At 35.4% G+C, this 19,484-nt stretch overlaps 2 protein-coding genes, 1 long non-coding RNA gene and 1 pseudogene across 5 annotated transcripts; 3 read left to right on the top strand and 1 right to left on the bottom strand.

The window, feature by feature from the left end:
• The first annotated feature begins 4,981 nt into the window (after window positions 1-4,981).
• On the top strand, window positions 4,982-7,017 carry LOC120083639 (pentatricopeptide repeat-containing protein At5g66520 pseudogene; annotated as a pseudogene). The gene has a single exon (XR_016531405.1). The product of XR_016531405.1 is annotated as a pentatricopeptide repeat-containing protein At5g66520 pseudogene (transcript).
• Window positions 7,018-7,525: 508 nt separating this feature from the next.
• TOC1 (CCT motif -containing response regulator protein) lies at window positions 7,526-13,069 on the top strand. Its single transcript, XM_039038134.2, has 7 exons — window positions 7,526-8,275; window positions 8,399-8,587; window positions 8,997-9,158; window positions 9,265-9,398; window positions 9,687-9,857; window positions 11,147-11,237; window positions 11,468-13,069. The coding sequence occupies exons 2-7, from the start codon at window positions 8,416-8,418 to the stop codon at window positions 12,400-12,402; spliced, it is 1,665 nt and encodes a 554-aa protein (XP_038894062.1). The 5' UTR covers window positions 7,526-8,275; window positions 8,399-8,415; the 3' UTR covers window positions 12,403-13,069.
• A 94-nt stretch (window positions 13,070-13,163) lies between these two features.
• On the bottom strand, window positions 13,164-14,984 carry LOC120082810 (uncharacterized). Its single transcript, XM_039038135.2, has 2 exons — window positions 14,082-14,984; window positions 13,164-13,699 (listed from the first exon to the last, which is right to left on the bottom strand). The coding sequence occupies exons 1-2, from the start codon at window positions 14,622-14,624 to the stop codon at window positions 13,589-13,591; spliced, it is 654 nt and encodes a 217-aa protein (XP_038894063.1). The 5' UTR covers window positions 14,625-14,984; the 3' UTR covers window positions 13,164-13,588.
• Window positions 14,985-17,196: 2,212 nt separating this feature from the next.
• On the top strand, window positions 17,197-19,106 carry LOC120083404 (uncharacterized). Of its 2 annotated transcripts, XR_016531104.1 has the most exons (3): window positions 17,197-17,671; window positions 17,757-17,830; window positions 18,469-19,106. It is a non-coding gene; the product is annotated as an uncharacterized LOC120083404 (long non-coding RNA). The 2 variants fall into 2 exon arrangements; XR_005483414.2 differs by lacking the exon at window positions 18,469-19,106 and having other exon boundaries at window positions 17,533-17,671; window positions 17,757-17,939.
• Window positions 19,107-19,484: the final 378 nt, after the last annotated feature.

Genomic DNA, 19,484 nt, shown 5'->3' with positions numbered 1-19,484 from the left:
GTTTAATTTAAATATAACATACATCACATGCATAAAATACTTAAACAACACCAATATGGTTCAACTTTGGCATCCTAAACAAGCAAAATAATTAATTATTACAAAAACAACCCAAAAATAGCTTCAAAGGGGATCTGAACCGCTCGACCCGACCCGAATCGGACTTGAACCATCCGAATCAGCCTCCAAATGGTCCATTTGAGGCTGAACTGGACTAGATGTTGTTGAACCAGATTGGATGAAGACTGAACCGGTTAAACCAGACGTCCTTCCGCGCGAACCAACTCACAAATGCGCGCCTTTTTGGGCTGGAATGAATAGCATTGTGACGCTTCATACCAACATTGCAATGCCTCAGGCTAAATATGAACAACATTGAATTCTGAATCGTTGAATGTTTAGCGAATCGATCATAATTGGTTTGACCGCTCAAGGCTTATCTCTCAATTCCTCGTCATTGAAGTAGTCTTTCGTCATCCTAATAAAATTACAGAATCTAGAGCATACATATAAGCTCATCAGTCAAGAACCCATTGCAAATTAAACTTCATAATTAAAGATAAATCTAATGCTAAAGTTGAATTTCAACCATATCAATCACAGAAACAAGCAATCTTAGAAATTCACCCAGCTCAAATTAACGATAATTGAGTGCTTAAACCATGCTCTGATACCAATTGATAGATAAAACTAACATGCAGCGGAAGAAATCATAATCAATAAGCATTACAATTACACTTAATTTGAGTTTATAAAACATGCTAAAACTTTTTTTTTTTTTTTTTGCATAAAAGAGGGTTTCATGTTTGAATACCTTTGATGAATAGCTGAAAATCTTCTTCTATGAATTGAGCTTCCAAATTGATAGTAGACCACCATAATGATCTTCACTACTAATCTTCAACTTGGATTGAGAGGTGGAATCTCATATTGAGCTTAATTATGGTTTAGGAAGGAAGAAGGTTTTTTTAGAGCAAGCTAAAATTCAGAATTCCAGATGCATGAGCCCCCATAATCTGAAAAATTAAAGTTTTTAAACAACAAATTCATGCAAACACTTTGTTCATCAGCTTGATGATAGTTCAATAACCACTAACAAAGTGGACTTAGGTATTAATTATGTTGAGTTTTATGTCCTAGAGCTCATGGTTTGTAAACAATAAAACTTATTCTAAAAATTCAATAAGTTGTTATTGAATGTATGGATTGCTTATTTCGTTTTAGAAATAAATCCAATAAGCTAAAATATCCATGACTATTACATGAGTACTTGAACTTTATATGGAGACATAAAAGTGGATCAGGTTCGAGTAAATAGTAGAAATGATCTATAGTATATGAATAAGGTAGGGTGTTTTATTCTGGTTCTGGTAACACTATTGGATGCGGCCCACTCTGTAGTTGTTACAATGAGTTGTAGAGTGCTACAAATGATGTGATCCTAATTCATACATATTATGACATGAGGAGTGGGGACATCCTATGCAATGGGTTTGTACAAGATCAGACCACGAAATCAGTCACTCTTACTTTATAACGCTATTTACTGTTTAAGATTAACTATTTCAAAGCGATGATCTTGGTAACTTGACCTTAATCCTGAGCTAACTATAAACTTCTATTTATTTGGGATTATCCTTAGATTTGCATAGGTGAGGTTTGGCTCAACAGTGCTGGTTCAATAAACCTCCATTTCAGGGGTAAGTACAGGTGGATAGCTGGGGACTTAGGATGCAAGATGGAATTCGCTCCTACCCGCTTTCAGGGATAGTAGAGTGGTTGTTCCCTTAAGTACTGACTCTAGGTCTGAACAAGGGACCCACCCTCTCATTGGCCCGAGAGGGACTCAATTTGTTGATCGGATCACAAACCAATTGTTCATTAGAGGATCAGTGGGACTTAAGGAACAATAGGTAATCTCAGGGGTAAAACAGACATTTGACCTAACCATTATTACAAACAACCTGTGAAAGGTTAACTTACTAATCATGGTTATATCGAGTGGACATAATATATCTACAGTGAGGGGAGTGTAACTACGGGCTTTAGTGGAGTGACCCATTAGTTAACGAATGAGGGTTAATTCGGTGTAAAGAGTTTAGCCACTTAATCTCAGATTGTTGGAGCCCATGATTTGTAGGTCAACGAGGTTCCCCTACTAGCTCGTAATGAATTAGCCTTAGAGCAGCGTGATAAGTTAATTTGAAACGTTCAAATTAGAACTAAGGGAATTAGTAATTATATGTGTTATAATTACACGTTTAATTTTAGAATTAAACGGAATTGGAGAATTAAATAAAATTTAAATATGATTTAAATATTAAATTCATGAATAGAGATTTATGATGGTGGAATTTGTGTAAAATTAATGTAATATTTGATATTAAATTAATTAGAATTAATTAAATTATTAAATTGTTTATTTATTATTAATTTTATTAAAAAATTAATTAATGAATTAATTTTGTAAAATTAATAAAAAAATCTATTTTGAAAATAAAATTGATTTTGGAAATCAATTTGAAAATAAAAAGTTGGAAAAGTTGAAAATGGAAAAAGTGGGATAACTCCACTTTCACCATGTAGTAGCTCACTCAATATCCACCATTGTTTGAGTCAATCTTCCAAGCATGAGCTATTCTTCATGCAGCTATCTACTTTGCATGATGGTTTTGCAATAAATAGAGGAGATTAGGCTAAGAATCGAGGATCCAAAAACTGATATACTTTTTGAGTTTTGCTGAAAACTTGAGAGGTTGAAGAAGGTGTTCTTAAGTTGCACCAGTGAGCTTCTTCTCCAAATTCCCTTTATTCAAACTCACAACTCAATCTAAGGCTTCAAGAGAATAGTAGGGAAGGCCTTGAGGTGGTCCACAAGAAGATTTGAAGAAGATTTGCAATTGAATTCGATCAAAGGTATGTCTTGAAACCTTCTTAGTTTATGAGCATAATTAAATTATAGCCAAAGTTAATGAATTAAAATGATTATTGATCCTTGTTGCTTCTGCTGCATGCTGGTATAATCTAACAAATTAGGGGGTTGATCCACCTCAAACTTGAAAATGTTGGAAAATTCCACTAAAAGGAATTTTCCAATTGGAATTTTCCAATTTTTAATTTCCTTTCCAATTTTGTTTTTATTTAATTTTCACTAAAATTAGATTTAAACAAAAAAATCAAAACAGATTTTGGATTTTCAAAATTGAAATTATTTTATTTAAATAATTAAAATTAAACAAATTTAATTAATTAATTAAATAATAATTTAATATCAAATATTAAATTAATTAAACACCTTATTTATACATGAATCCTATTCATGTAAATTAATATTTCAATATTTTAAATTCTCAAATTTTGTTTAATTTCAATAAAACTAAATGTTTTAATTATATCAAATATAATTAATCAAACCTTAAATTGACTTTGAACACTTCAAATTCAAAATCCTAATTTCGAATTTGAACAATTCAAATCTACTCAATTCATAATTCGAAGATATATTTTACGAGCTAGCAAAGGGACCTTATGGACCTACATATCATAAGCTCTAACGATTGAGATTAATTGGCTAAACTTTTTAGATCGAATTTAATCAATATTCGTTAACTACCGAGACACACCACTATAGCTCCATAGTTGCACTCTCCCACTATAGATATATTTTTGTGCATTTTAACCATAATCAGTAAATTGATCCTTCACAAGTCGTTCGTATTTACAGCTAGGTCAAAATAACCGTTTTACCCCTGTAAATACATCTTGTTCCTTAAGCTCCCACTGATCCTCTATTGAACAGTTTGGTTTATAGTCCAACTTATAAACCATGTCCCTCTCGATTATGAGAGGGCGGGACCCCATTGTTGAAGACCAGGAATCAGTGCTTAAGAGAACAACCTATCTGCTAACCCTAAGTTAGGTAGGAGTGAATTCCATATTGCAAAACTATGTCCCCAGCTATCCATCCGGTCTTATCACAAAATGGGAGGCTTATCGAGTAGTGCTATTGGACTAGTCTCACCTATGCAGATCAAAGGATTATGTCGAATAAATAGGACTTCATAGTTAGCTCAGGATTAAGATCGAGCTATCCTAGGTTAGTGAGTTTGAAATAGTAAGTTTTAATAGTAAACAGTCGTTATAAAGAAAAATGACTATTTCGAGGTCCGGTCTTATGCAAACTCATTGCATAAGATACTTCCATTCACATGTCTCCACATGAATGATTTTAAGATCGCATCATTTGTATCAATATACAAAATGGGCCACATCCAATAGTATCACCAAGACGAGATACTCAATCTCATCCATATACTTATAGACAATTTTAGCTATATGCTAAAACTTGATCCTATTTTATGTCACCACAAAAAGTTAAAGTATTCATATTATAGCCATGAATTTATTTATTGGATTTTTATAATAGAATGCAATATCAACAACAATTTATTGAATAAAATACCCAATAATACTTTTATTAAAAAATAAAATATATTAACAATATTTACGAACTGCAAGTTCATGACATTTTCAACAAGAAAAAAGGTCAACTGTTTGGGGAGATAAAAAAAAATTGAAAGACCAAGTTGATCAACTTTAACCAACCAAATTGTCTTCGGTTGGTTGGTTATGAGCATTTCCTATGGTAGTCAGTTTTTGAAATATGTCAAGTGGCAAATTAAACTTTTGACTTCAAGGTCATGTTAGTTGAATTATACATATATTAATAAAAACTATAGTATCAATCATTATAAAAAGGTTGATTTTCATTTTGATGTCAAAAAAATAAATTAAGAAAAAGAATTTGAATTGTTTTTATAATTTTAATTATTTATAGTTTTATTGCAACAATTTAATAAGTTTATCTGAAAATATGAGATTGTTTTCTTCTTAAATTTATTAATTAATTTGATTAATAAGACTAAACTCTAAATTAAAAATGAGTTGGATGCGTGGAAAATGGAAATGAACAATAAAAAAATTCGGAATTTATAATTACTGAAGTGTCAAGGCAAAGGCCAAATGGAAGAAGAAACCTTTCTTTCCTAAAGATTTTGGCGCTGATGTCCAGTCGCATTGTGTCGAATGTGAGAGATAAATGGAAGTTAACAAAACCGCCATTTCCGCCATTGGAAGAAGCTCCAGAGTTGGGCAACAATTTATTTTCTCTGTATTGAAGTGCTGTATATCTGTTCGTAATCTTGCGAAGATCCATGCCCAAATACTTGTCAGCGGCTTTGCCCAGAAAAATTACATCCTCGTCAACCTTTTGTCGCTCTATATCTCTTTTGGTTCTCTTGGAACTGCCCAGAAAGTTTTCGAGGACACTAGTGCACCGAGTACGACTGTGTGGAACCAGATAATTAGAGGCCATGCTCGGAGCAAAACGCCCCAAGAATCAATTCAGCTGTTCAAACGGATGACGGCGGCGGAAGTTGAGGCTGATGGGTTCACGTATTCGTTTCTTCTGAGTGCGTGTGTGAGATCGAGGTTGTTCAGAGAGGGGGAACAGATACATGGGAGAGTTTTAGTAAATGGGTATTGGTCCAACACATATGTTAGAACGAATTTGATCAATTTATACGCAAATGGTGGAGGTGTAGGGGATTTTGATCTTAAGCGTGCGCGTTACATGTTTGATGAAATGCCTGACGCAAATGTCGTAGGTTGGAATTCCTTGCTCGCAGGGTATGTTAGACGTGGTGATTTTGATGGGGCTAGAAAAGTTTTCGACGAGATGCCTGAGAGGAATGTCCAGACATGGACTACAATGGTTGCAGGATTTGCTCAAAATGGCCAGTGTAAGCTAGCTTTGTCACTATTTAATCAAATGAGAAGGGCTGGTATGGAATTGGATCAGGTGGCATTGGTGGCTGCATTGTCAGCTTGTGCTGAATTGGGAAACTTGACATTGGGAAAATGGATTCATAGGTATGTTGAAAGAACATGGCGGAGTAGACACCTCCCAGTTTTGGTGTCTCTGAACAATTCTCTGATGCACATGTATGCAAGTTGTGGTGTTATGGATTTAGCATATAAAGTGTTCAAAGAAATGTCCCGACGAAACACTGTGTCTTGGTCGAGCATTATAACTGGGTTTGCGAAACAGGGTTGTGGAGAAGAAGCTATTAGAGTCTTTCAGTTAATGCTGTGCTCTGGCCAAAATGAAGTGAGACCTGACGAGATAACCTTCGTTGGAGTTCTCACTGCTTGTAGTCATGCCGGTTTAATCGATGACGGCATCCGACTTTTCCAGTCTATGCACAAAATTTTCGAAGTCATCCCACAGATTGAGCATTATGGATGCATGGTTGATCTCTTGAGCCGTGCAGGTTTACTGAATGAAGCGTTGAAGCTGATTGAAAGTATGCCAATGAAGCCAAACAATGTCGTATGGGGTGCACTTCTCAACGGCTGTAGAATTCACAAGAATGACAAGATCGCATCCCATGTCGCAAAACAATTGGCTTTGGAAATTGATCCCTGCAACCAAGCTGCTGGATACTTTATGCTCCTAGCTAATGTTTATGCTGCAGACAAACGTTGGCGAGACACTGCCATTGTGAGACAGAACATGCTCGACATAGGAGTGAAGAAACCTTCAGGCAGAAGTTGGATCGAGATAAATGGAGTCGTATGTGATTTCGTGGCAGGGGATGAGACTCATAAGGATGTGAGTTTAATTTACGAGATGCTTGGTAACATAACCAGACAAGCCCGGATGGAAAGCTGCAAATCAGAGACAATATCAGAGGCAATTGTTGGTGACTAATGGAGGCAGTTGGGGAACTGAGATGAAAGACTTCTGGTAAGATTGCTATTTTGCTGCTGCAACATACTAGTTGAAACTAAATGTAGCAATAGCATTTGTTTAGCCTTGTAGTTCTCTCAATCTTATTCTCAACTCTTCTGAAGAATCTATGCAAATGTTTATGGTATCAATGGAAGTTTCAATTATAAAACCTTTTATGAATTCATGGTAACTAAATGGCTAATTCGAGGTATGATGATTTTTCTTGAGATGTTGCCTTATAGATGAGACTGAGTGGGTGGAAATTCATACCCACAACCCATATTTCTTATCTTTTTGTTTTACTTTTAGTCACGTAATATTGTTGTTTTATTCTATTTGGGTCAGATCCTTGTTTGATAACGATTTTATTTCTAAAATAGTTTCTTTATTTTATTATCAATATTCTATTAATGTGTTAAAAATCAAACAAAGTTTTGAAAAGTAATTAAGAATTTAAGTATATCTTTAAGAAACATGAAGGCAATATAAAAATGGAGTAAAAACAAACATGAATTTCGTATCCCATGTAATTAAAAAAAGAAAAAGTATGAATTAACGTATCCAATCTCGAAAATTGTATACTTTTAAGAAGGGAAGAAAAAGTAAAAAAGGGGACACGTGGGCAGTCCTGGCTGGACACTGCTGGCGTGCCACGTCAATTGGCAACACTTGTGGTCCACCAATAGTAAATTTTAGAATATTAATGAAAAGAATAATTTGGTGGGAGAAAATGGAAATGGGTCACATTTCATTTGGTTCATTGGAGAAGATCTGCAGGTGACGTGGCTTCTTCGCCATCTCTACATAACTATCCAAACCTCACGATTCCAATATCCCCTTTTACACTTTTTTCCCCATCTCTTCTCTCTCTTCTGCTTTTGCTTTTGCTATCGTGAGCTTCGTTTTTCATCAATCTCAGCCCTCCATCTGCCACATATTTTCGATCAGGCGGTGCATTTTAGCTCAGAAGCTGATCGAGCAAAGATATTTGTTTTTGCGAAAAGAAGAAAGAAAAAAAAAATTCAAAAAACAGAGGCAAAGCAAAAGCTTCGTAGATAAAACCATTTACGGTGGCTAGCAAAAAATCTTCTTTTGCCTTCGCTCGCGGCTCGCCGTAAACGCCACAGGGCAGCCATCCAGACGTGTGCTAAAGTGCGCCTTCTTCGGTGAAGCGATTCTTTTTTTTTTTTTTTTTTTTTTTTATTGATTTCTGGTGGTCACGTTTGATCTTCGCCTCCCGATCTTCCTGAAGTAGTTTACCTTTGTGGAGAGTATAGCTTGCTCAAGTTAGCGCGATTAATTAACTGGTTCCACAGTCTTATGAGTTCTTAACTGGGTTTTCTTTTTGGTTTGATTTTGATGTGGTTGGTGTTTAATGAGATGGGTGATCTTCTGATACGTGAATGAAGTCACTGATCGAAACCCTAACCCTAAGTTGGATTCTGGGGGAAGATTGACAAAGCTGTGGATGGAATTTCTCTAGTATGTATCTAACCTTTTTGTGTGTTTCCGTCTCTCTTTTCTTTCTTTCTCGTTTTTTTTTCCGGTTTGTTTGGGCTATAGTTGATTGCGTTGTATTTAGAAAGGGAATCGCGTTTTGTGTAGGTTTTGGTTTATCGGTTATGGATTGCAAGGAGCTCAATTTGAATGAAGATTGTGGTGGCTGTGGTAGCGGGGGAAAGAATGGGGGAGATGGGTTTATAGACAGGAGCAAAGTGAGGATTTTGCTGTGCGATAATGATTCAAAAAGTTCAGAAGAGGTTTTCAAGCTTCTTCTGAAATGTTCCTACCAGGGTACAAGTTTCTTTTCCTTTTTCTTTTTCTTTTTTCCTTCTTTTGTTTTCTCCCTTTAATAGAATCGTCCGGACTATAAGTAATGCATGATAAGTAGTCATTTCAGCTACTGAAATTCCTGAATGATTTTTGAGGTTTAAGACTTCGATTTGGTTACAATATCTAGAAGTTGCTCGTGATACCATGTGATTGTGTTTAAATCTTAGTTCTGCTCATGATACCATGTGATTGTGTTTAAATCTTAATTCTATCTTCTGTTACAATGCAATTGTTATTACTGTCCTATTCTACACATATCTATTTTTTTATTCGTTCACTGGTTTCTAAACTTTCTACATAATTTGCAATAATAGCAATTGACAGAAATGCCAACTACTTCACTCATATAAGGTTTTCTTTACGTTGACAGTCATTTCAGTGAGTTCAGCTAGGCAGGTCATTGATGCCTTGAATGCAGAGGGACCTGAAATTGATATTATACTCTCGGAAGTTGACCTGCCAATGGCCAAAGGTATGAAAATGTTGAAGTATATCACCCGGGATAAAGAGCTCCGACGCATTCCTGTTATCAGTAAGTTCTAGTTTCTTATCTGCCATTTCATCACACTTAAATATCTCTAAAGTAAGAGAATGATCTGATTCTCCTTTATTTGTTTTATTTTGACTTGCTTTGTAAGTGATGTCAACACAAGATGAGGTCCCTATTGTCGTTAAGTGCTTGAGGCTTGGAGCAGCTGACTATCTTGTAAAGCCTTTACGGACAAATGAGCTATTAAACTTGTGGACGCACATGTGGAGGAGAAGACGCATGGTTTGCCTCCTTGAACTGAGATTTTTTTTTCCTGAACATTTACATTGCTCTTCCTAGTAATTTTCTCAAATAGAATTTGGTTGCGCATCGGTCACAAATGAACATGCGATCGAAGTGTATAGGGAACTGTACCTTTGAATCTTTGCAGATTATGTATATCATGGTTATTTATTACTTCCCAAGTATCTCACTGGTTTTTTGCCTGGTGTTTGCTAACATCTTCCTTTTCATGTATAAGAATACTCACAATTTCATTTCACCAGCCTTCTATCCGTTTTCTGATGGCAGCTTGGACTGGCAGAAAAAAACATTTTGAATTATGAATTTGATATGGTGGCATCAGACCCAAGTGATGCTAATACGAATAGTACCACTTTGTTTTCGGATGACACTGATGACAAGTCTCGTAGGAGCACAAATCCAGATGTGGGAATTGCTGCGGCCCATCAGGAAGATGAGGTTTGTATAATATGATTTCTTTTTTTTTTTTTTTTTTTTGGGGGGGGGGGGGGGGGGGGGGGGTGGTGTTTTGAAAAGTACTTTATGTTGACCATTAGGTTCCTTTCTGTTCTAACCCTAAAAAATGTAAAATTGGGATGTTTTTGTGAAATGTGCGTAAATTTTTCTCTTCTTATCTATAGCTAACTGTTACACAGGTAGACTGTTTGAGCTTCTCTTTCCTTTTGGGAAAGGGATGCTGTTAAGGCAAAATAAATATTTTATGTTGCCTACAGTTCTGGATAAATGTAGGACGTTAAATCATGCGATACTACTTTGATGTTCATTTACTTTTTTGTTTTTTCTTATGAAAACCAACTTTCATTAAGTAGATTATGCATCACTAAGAAAATTATGCTTCCGTTTTCTAATAACTCCGCTGTAGTGATTCTCGGGAACTCATGCACCTTAATTCAACTTTGATTGATATCAATGGTTTTCATTTATTAAGTTTCGATCTGGAGGTTTAAACCAAGACCCTCTAAGAACTTATCCTAAGCACCCTGTCCTTATCATCAGGCTGCTCCTGGGATGGCGACCTAGAAGTTTTTATAATGTAATTAATGTTTAATATAATACAAAGTAAGATATGATTTATAAATGAAATATTATGTTTTACGATCTTGGGTTGGCTTCTCATAAAAAAAAATGATATTGGCTTGACCTTGGTACAGTTGATTGGTTGGTTTTAATCGTGATTCGACATGTCTTAGAACTCGAGGATACAAAGACACAAAGATGCAGTTGTACAACCTATATTTTGGTTGAACATATCAAAATAAAAGTTTCAAATTGAATGTTATCTTGATTATTGAGATGTATATGGACTTGAGGACGTATTCTCTCAATTTCAAACTATAAGGGCCTGTTTGGATTGACTAGAGAAATATTTTTCAAAAAATTCATTTTTATTTAAACTCTTTTGATAAAATCTAGTTAAAATACACTTAAAAAGCTATTTTAAGTGGTTGTCAAACATTTCAATTTTTTCCAAAATAACTTATTTTCAAAACTAAATACTTGAAAAGTTAATCCAACAGCATCCTAAGTTTTATTTTTCTAAATTCTACTAGTTCATACTAGTAGTAATCATAAATGGGTTGAATACGAACTAGTTCATTTAATCCTTGATGTGTTTATACGAGGATTATGAAGTAGGGTTACATGGAAATCCTTTTTCTTTTATCAGCACCATCTATTATACCCTCAACAGAAACTTAATTTCAATTGCTTTGACTTATATTTTTCAGTCTGGTATTGCCGCCGCACTTGTAGAGCCTCCTGCTGTTCATACAATGAAACATCAGCCAGATGTACCTGGAATTAGTGAGCGCCGAACAGGTAAGCAAGTAATCAAATCGACATGGTCTTCCATAAGCATAATGTTTACAATAGTCCAAGAAGTTTCTATTGGAAGCAAGCAAATATTCTCACTTCTGCTAGACACATTTGTGATAAATGCAGTAATATGGCTTTATCTTGTGTAATAATTAGTTGATTCTCATTTGACTTCTTGTTCCATCCACCTTTTTTCAGTGTGTAATATGATTATGTTTTGTAACGTCGTGCAGGGCAACCTTCATCATGCCCTAGAAAGAGTGAACTAAAGATTGGGGAATCCTCCGCATTCTTTACCTATGTCAAATCAAGAAATGTGAAAAATAAGGCAGTAGATGTTGAAGATAATGCTAAACGACTTTTGCTGGATGAAAATCATCAAGAAACAAGTCAGCGTGCAGCTCGTCTTCCCCCAATACAAGAAAGTGGGGAGACCTTGGAAAGCCATTCCCAAGGAGACGAATTCCCTAGCAGTAGTTTTCCTGATTCTTTTTCTGTGGAGAGATCTTGTACACCACCTGCTAGCACAGAAGTTCAAAGGGAAAGAAACATCAATGAAGAAAATTGCTCTCAAGTCCTTGTTCATCCTCGAAATGGATCTCAACTTGATATTTCAGGCCTACCTGTGCAAACACAAACTGCTTATCCTTTTTATATGCCAGAGGGTATGATGTCGGCGCAACTGTACCAAAAGAACCTGCATGATATGCAAAATCATGCGGCAATGATGTCGCAGTATGGTCATTTTCATCATTGCCCTCCCAATGTAAGTGGGGTGGCATCTTATCCTTATTACCCTATGAATATATGTTTACAACCTGGTCAAATGCCAGCTACTACTACTAATACTCATTCATGGCCATCTCTTGGGAATTCGTCTTCCAATGAAGCAAAATCAAACAAATTTGATAGAAGAGAGGCAGCACTGATTAAGTTTAGGCAGAAAAGGAAGGAACGCTGTTTTGATAAGAAGATTAGGTATGTTAATAGGAAACGACTTGCAGAGAGGAGGCCTCGTGTTCGGGGTCAATTTGTGAGAAAGGTAAATGGTGTCAATGTAGATCTTAACGGACAGCCTGCATCTGCTGATGACGTTGAGGACGAAGATGAGGAGGAGGAACTATTATCAAGGGATTCCTCTCACGAGGATGATGGTTCAGGATATTAGAAAAGATATGCTGGGCAAGTGACCAAGGAAATTCATTTTGGAATGGTTTAGTGGCATGAATTATCCCTGGAATACTTGAAATTTATGCTGTTAAAGCTTTATGATCATTACTCGTTCCTGTATGGATCCGGATGGAATATTTATGAAGAATGCATAACCATTTTTATCCAGGGGAGCGAACGAGCATATTCACTGCATGCAATCTCAATGTTGGCAGATCAAATTCTGCTGTTACATGCCCATTGGCCTGCACCAGGTCCTCGTAGCCTCCCGGTTATTGGTGGCTTGGAAACCGCTTCTCTTGAGAGTAATTTTATCCGGTCTTGCTGCTCATGGTGTGCTCAAGCAGGGGTCTTGAGGGCCAAAATACACATACTTCAATATCATTTCCCTGGTGAAACTTAAATGGGTCGAATCAATCGTCGAAAATACATTGACCAATATCGGACAATTGCAGAGGAGAATAGCTTGTTGGAATGTCATTCAAATGAAGCCAAGATCTTACCCTACCCCCAAGCCCAACTTATGTAGTTTGTGAAAGATCTGAATCAAAAGATCGACCAATTTTAATCAAAACTGGACAAGCCATTTTCAGTGTATTGTCTGATAAGTTGATGAAAGTTGTGTTAATATAAAATTATATGTCAAGTAGGAACTTGATTCTCTAGTTGCGGTACAGCTAGCATCTTCTTAAAGTCTCATATTTTGTTTGTGCTTCTGTCAATCAGCTTTTATTGGAAGCCATGTTAACTAGTCTAACATTGAGGAAAAGCATATCATATCTATTTACAAATCCAATATACTGGTGCATAAGAATAGGCTTCCCAGTCAGTAAACCAAGTTGATAAATGGCTGACACTATGAAGACTTTTAATCGCACATATATATTGGAACAAATACTGAAAAAATCAATACAAATCATCTATATATATTTCAGCAAGGAACCGAAATCTGTTCGTGTGCAGCACAAACAGATTCAACTCGTTTGAAGCGTAGTTAACGTCTTATATTCTTGCTCCGTGCTTCATCGCACTGCAAAAGCAGGAGCTTTTGTCTCGGTTCCAATCTGCTGCTACTGGAATCCATCTATAGTATAATAAATCTGAACAAGAATTCAAGCCAATGACGACGAAGAGAGGCATTCAGAATAGCTGCAATACTTCTTGCTGCCTCTCTGAGATACAAGCTAAACGATTCCATCTTGTTTCATTTTCCAATTCGAAGGCAGTACTCTCTGTTGAGTTAATAACAGTGATCTATTCAATTGAGCAACTTGTTGCAGTAGTTGGCTGATTTTCTGGATAAAGAAATTAAAAAAGAAACCCAGAATATATCAGACAAGTATAAAACAATAATCTACAACTAGAAGAAGCCAAACTTTATTAGCTTTACAGATATAACTGAATTGACTGTGAAGAGGACCAGCCAAAAGTATAAGAGAACAAAGTAATGCCATTAAAGACAACACCAGTTCTGATACGTATAACTTAAACAGCCAGACTCAATACTAAGTTTTTCTTTTAAGGTGGTATGCCAAATTTTCGTTGTTCTGAATTTAGAAACGCAATGTTTTGTAATGAAGTGTCATCATCTATTCTATCCATTTTGCAGAATACGGGGATGTGTCCAAACTCGAACAAGCATTATCACAAACACTTGGAGATCAGAAATTGACAAACCTCGTCTTTCTCCTTGATCATCATCTTTAATTGCTCGGTACTTTGACGTAAACGGCGCTTACGAGCTCTCTTGTACAGCCACAAAAGAGTCACCAATAATCCAATCCTTCCTGCAGGGGAAAACAACCAAAAAGCCGTTCTACGCGCCATTGCAGTAATCCGTGAGCATAGAATCTGAAGCGCAAAAGGCAGCCACCTAGAAGCCGCCATGGATTTTCGAATTTGAGATTCAGATGGCTTCGGTGAGTGCGGGTGTGAAATCTCGTCATCAGAGAATGAGAAAGACGAGAAGGATGAGGATGATTGGGACGACCTAAACGACAATGATGGCGAATTGGATTGAAATGAAACTGGGCTTCCTCGTTCTTCTTCTTCAACCAATGGGGGGTGTAGATTCTCATGTTTTGAAGGTGGGAAAACGGAGAAATCATCATTGGGAAGAGAATCCCTAATCACCACCATTGACCATTCTTTGGATTCGATCTTTCGCTGTTGAAGGAAGTTCTCCCAGTCGAAAACCGATCTGGATTCATCATCCGCCATTAACACGCCGACCCAATTACCGTTTGGACATAGAGAACAAGAGCAAACGAGAAATTGAGGAGTAATTTCAGTACGAGAAAGCAAAGAAAAGGCTTTGGGCTGCGTGCATGCAACAAACAAAAGAGGAAGGAACACCTGAAGTTCCAATTGGGGGCTTTTAGGTGAAGTCTATCCGTTAGAACTAAATTACAGGAGTAACCCCACTTCTAATCCAAAACACCCTCTTCAGGATCTTTGCTTTTTTGGTGCCTTAAATGTCCATGTCCATCTGAGAAGGCCCAAACAAAAGAAACTCCATCACTCCATCTCATTTTCTCATTCACTTTACATTTTTTCTAATTTCAAAAAAAAATAAAAAAAAAAAAAAAATAATTAAAATAATACTCCAAGCATGCAAATGAGATATTATGAACCCTCGTTAAGAAAAGTTATTAATTACAGAGCAACAATAGTACCATATGACAATAATCACGACCAGCAACGACGATGTTCTAGAGACAACTGGCAGATGTTGACAAAAGGCGGCAAACCTATGGAGGCTAGTTACAATAAGCAACATCAGTCGATGAAATGAGAGGGAGAGTGAGAGAAATGGTGCATGACTTACCCATAGTAGTCAACGGTTGATGATATGCAGTAGTTGATAGCAAGTGGCCGTAGTAGTAGCTGACAACATCTGGTTGTAGGTTAGAGTTTATGGGTCTCACACTGCGTTTTCAGGCTAAAATAATTTAAAGTTTCTTTTTTTTTTCTTTTAATTCCTATAAATACACACATATCAACTTTTAACTTAAATTTGACTTTGACCTAATCAAAGTTATAGTTTTCTTTTCCCTTTCTGAATTCAAATATTTCAATAAATTTCTCAAACCAAATCAAACAAAGTGAAATCAAAAATCAAATTTAGGAAAAATGATATAATATGAGATTTAAAAATTCAAATCAACATTTGAAGATTGAAGATTTTTTGAATAAAAATTTGAAGAATTTTCAAAATTAGATCTAGGATTTATGCCAACATATTCACAGGAATAGGATAAGTTAATTCACGTTGAATATCTTAATGGAAATCGATAGAGCAGTTATAAATTTCATGAATTCATTACAGTGTAATTAATTGAGTTGTTGGATTAATTATAGTGCAATTAAAGGAGCTATTCAGGATATTTAAGTAAAATTAAATATATCTTTGTCCTTTACGATCCTAATAACGTTGGAATTATAGAAAACATCATGGTACATAATTAAACGAGAAATACCAAATTCAAAAGTAGGAAAAAAAATTTAAATTGGATCAGATCGACAAAATGATTATGTTTGAACAAAAATTTCAATGGTCCGAAAGTCGTGATAGTCGTTCTTTTCATCCCACATATCATTGAACAAAATCCTTTATCATTGATTAGCCATATCAATAGGAGAGATAAAAAACAATGAAAGAGTTAATGGACACTTAATTAAGAGTTGACCATGGTCGTTTTGTAGTCTAATTTTAATAAGATGTGAGGCTGATCTTGTTGATAAAGACCAGTTATTATGAACTAAACACTATATTTCATGTTTAAAACGAAATCATAATAAATATAATGATAAAGTCAAATTTAAAAATAAGAAGAATAAGTGAGAAAAGAGATAGCTCTATCATTCTTCATGTTTAAAACAAAAATTTATTAAAGATAATGATAAAAAAAAAAATTTATAAATTGTTGAAAAGAAAATTATAATAAAGATATTGATAAAAAAAAAAAAAAAAAAAACTTAAAACCGTATGATTTAGGTAGCATTAATAGAAAGTAGATTTATGAAAATAATATAATATGATATCTCAAAATTCAAATCAAAATTTGAAGATAGAAAATTCCTTAGATATGAATTTGGAGGATTTTCACACTAAAAACAAAAAATAAATGTCAAAATATCTGCATGGAAAGAGAAAATCCAACCACACTGAATATCATAAAACAAAACGAAACATTTACGATTATGTATTTGATGAATTAATTACAATATAATTAATGAAATCGTTGGATTAATTACAATGCAATTAAAAGAAATGTTAAAGCATTTTCAGATTAGGCAAATATTCCGTGTTTTGTTATTTTTCGAGATGAAAGCGTAATTAGTCCTACAAGACTGAATTTTCCTCCCAATTTCTTTTGTTCTTTTTAGATTGATTTTTGGATACCAGGTGGAGTTATTAAAATGACTTTTTTTTTCCATTTCTTTTCTAAGAGTTAAATACCATGAGAGAGGTAGATTCAAATTTGTACTTTCTTGGTCGAAGAAATATACTATAACACCTTGAGTTATCATGAAGAATTTTTATTATTGTTGGGAATAAAGTATTTATAAATTGAAATTTAATTTAAGAAGAATTTAAATTTATTTCAAATTTTTAATTCAATTTGGAAAATTGATTTAAAATTGGGAGATTTAGAATTGTTTATAAGTTGGAATTGGAATTTAAAGAGGGAGAAAGAATTTGGATTATATGTATATGGGAGGTTGGAAGTAAAAAGAAAAGGTGAAAAAACGAAGAGAATATAAAGAAAGTTAAGCTATAAAAAGAAGAAGAAATTATCTTCTTCTCTCGATGGGCCACACGAGCGCCCCCCAAGGAAAAAAAAAAAAACTTTCATTTTTCGTTTTGCGTGAGAAACCCTTGCTGAAGCCGCCCTCTGTTCGCGTTCAAACCTAGCGCCGTCATCGAAGCTGCAACGCGCGTCCATCCAGCCGAGTCGCCTGAATTGCGCTGCTCGAGGACCATGCAGTCGGTCGCCTGGAGCCACCGCAAGCGCTCGTTCGTCGTTGACTCCAGTGCCGTCGTTGTGCGTTCGCGTCGCTTGGTCGTTCATCTGAGTGGCTTGTCCGTGGGCTTCACGCCGCGCCGACGACCCTCTCCAGCCACGCCGTCGTCATTTCGCCATTCACCCAACCAGTCATCCACGTTCGTGGATTCGTTCAGACGCCACCGCCAGCTTCGACGTTGGATTTTTTTCGTCGGATCTCCCGGAACCTTGGTTTTGAGGGAGGATTTGTTTATTATGGTAAGTTTATATGGTTTTCTTGAAGATTTTTATTACCCATCAAGTTTTGGCTTCAATTTATGTTGGGTTATTCTATTTTTTTTAGGTCCAATTAATCAAGATCAACATAGAGATGGTGAAGAAATGACTGAGAAAGGCTTTGTAAATCCTCGATACTTGGTAAGTTTCTGCTTGATACTCGATGAGTTTCTGTTCTTTGATTCGATGGAACACAATGGGTGTTGATCGATACTCGACTCTACTCAATGAGTATTAATCTTTACTCGAAGATGAAAACTTCTGACTCAATGCTACTCGATGGAAGAAAATCGATATTCGATTCAACTCGATACTCTGAAATCGAAATGATTTTATAACAAGATTGTGTCTTTGTGATTTGCAAAAAGATTGATGTCGATCAAAAGAAAAGATAAAGAGAAGAAGAACAAACAGAGGATTATGTCGTTCGACCAATAAGCCTACGTCCACGGGAAAATCCATTTTTCTTTTTCACTTGAAGATTACCTATAGCTTGCTTTGTTTAAAACAAAAAAAAAAAGAAAGTATGGAAAATATGTGGTATTTATAAAACATACCAACAACCGATATAAAGTTAGTTATAAACTAAACTAGTTGAATAGTATTTGAGTCATGATTTCTTCAACTAGACATTTGACCAATTTAAGTTTTGAAACTAGCTTTGTCAACATGTTTGCTGATGTGTGAACCTTTAAGATTTCTATTTCCCTTGTCTCTACTTTATCTCAGTTGAAATTAGAAAATTGCGATTGCTAACGCTCATTAAATTGCGTTAGCAGTTACAATGCGATGGGGTGTCTGAAATTGCGATCCAAGGATACAATGCGATGATGTATTTGAGTAATTGTGATCCAAGGATACAATGCGATGATGCATTTGAGTTTGCGATTGCAAGAAGTACCCAAAAATGATCGCGTAAAGACCTTATATAAAGGTGACATCATAATAAAACATGATGGACATAAAGCTGATAACGGTCATGGTCAGTTCTAAAATACAGTTTACGGTCATTAAAGACCATATCATTGCAAATACATTGAACTTCCGATGACTTTCAGACGGCGCAACAGAGTATAGAAATTAATGCTGCCCATCCTTCACCTTGAAATCTATAAATATCCAATATTACCAAACCAGAAGAGAGTGCCAAGAGGCGAGATGAAGCCGAGGGAAGGGAATTCTTGAAAAGAAATTAATGTTCGGAGAAGTCGAGAGACTACCGAAAACAGCACGAGGGAGAGACACCCAACCCTTGTGAGAGCAAGATTCTACAAATTGGAAAAGAGTCGAAGTGATAAGAGTAGTGTAAAAAGCCACAGGAAGCAAGACATCGCTTATTTGACTGATATTTCTCACTCCATTTATTGTTTTGTACTCAACACTTTATTTGCAAAAATGGAAACTTCATTTCAATTTATGTTCAGTCTCTCCATACCATGCATGAGTAACTAAATTTGTGAATGGGTTGAGAAGTACTTAGCTGACATGACTTAAGCTATGCACTTTATACGATCATCTTGTCTCATGTAGCTTCATTCATCATTTGGACTACTTGAGAGAGTAGTCTAAAGACGGAATCTAGGCTTGAGAGAGTCGGAATCTAGAGGGGTGAATAGGATTTAATTAAACATTTTTTCTAAATTAACCAAATTAAACTAATTAATACACTTTTTATAAATAATAAGAAAAATTCAATTTATGCAACAAATAAGATGACAAAAATGTGATAATTTAATTCTATCAAATTTTAGCAAATAAATAAGAACAAACTAAAACATATAATAAATTGTAAAAA

The sequence above is a fragment of the Benincasa hispida genome, chromosome 8 (genome assembly GCF_027475165.1).
Source record: "Benincasa hispida cultivar pf3 chromosome 8, pf3_genome.v1.1, whole genome shotgun sequence".
Classification (NCBI taxonomy): domain Eukaryota; kingdom Viridiplantae; phylum Streptophyta; class Magnoliopsida; order Cucurbitales; family Cucurbitaceae; genus Benincasa; species Benincasa hispida.
This window is presented reverse-complemented; position numbering and strand designations above follow the sequence as displayed.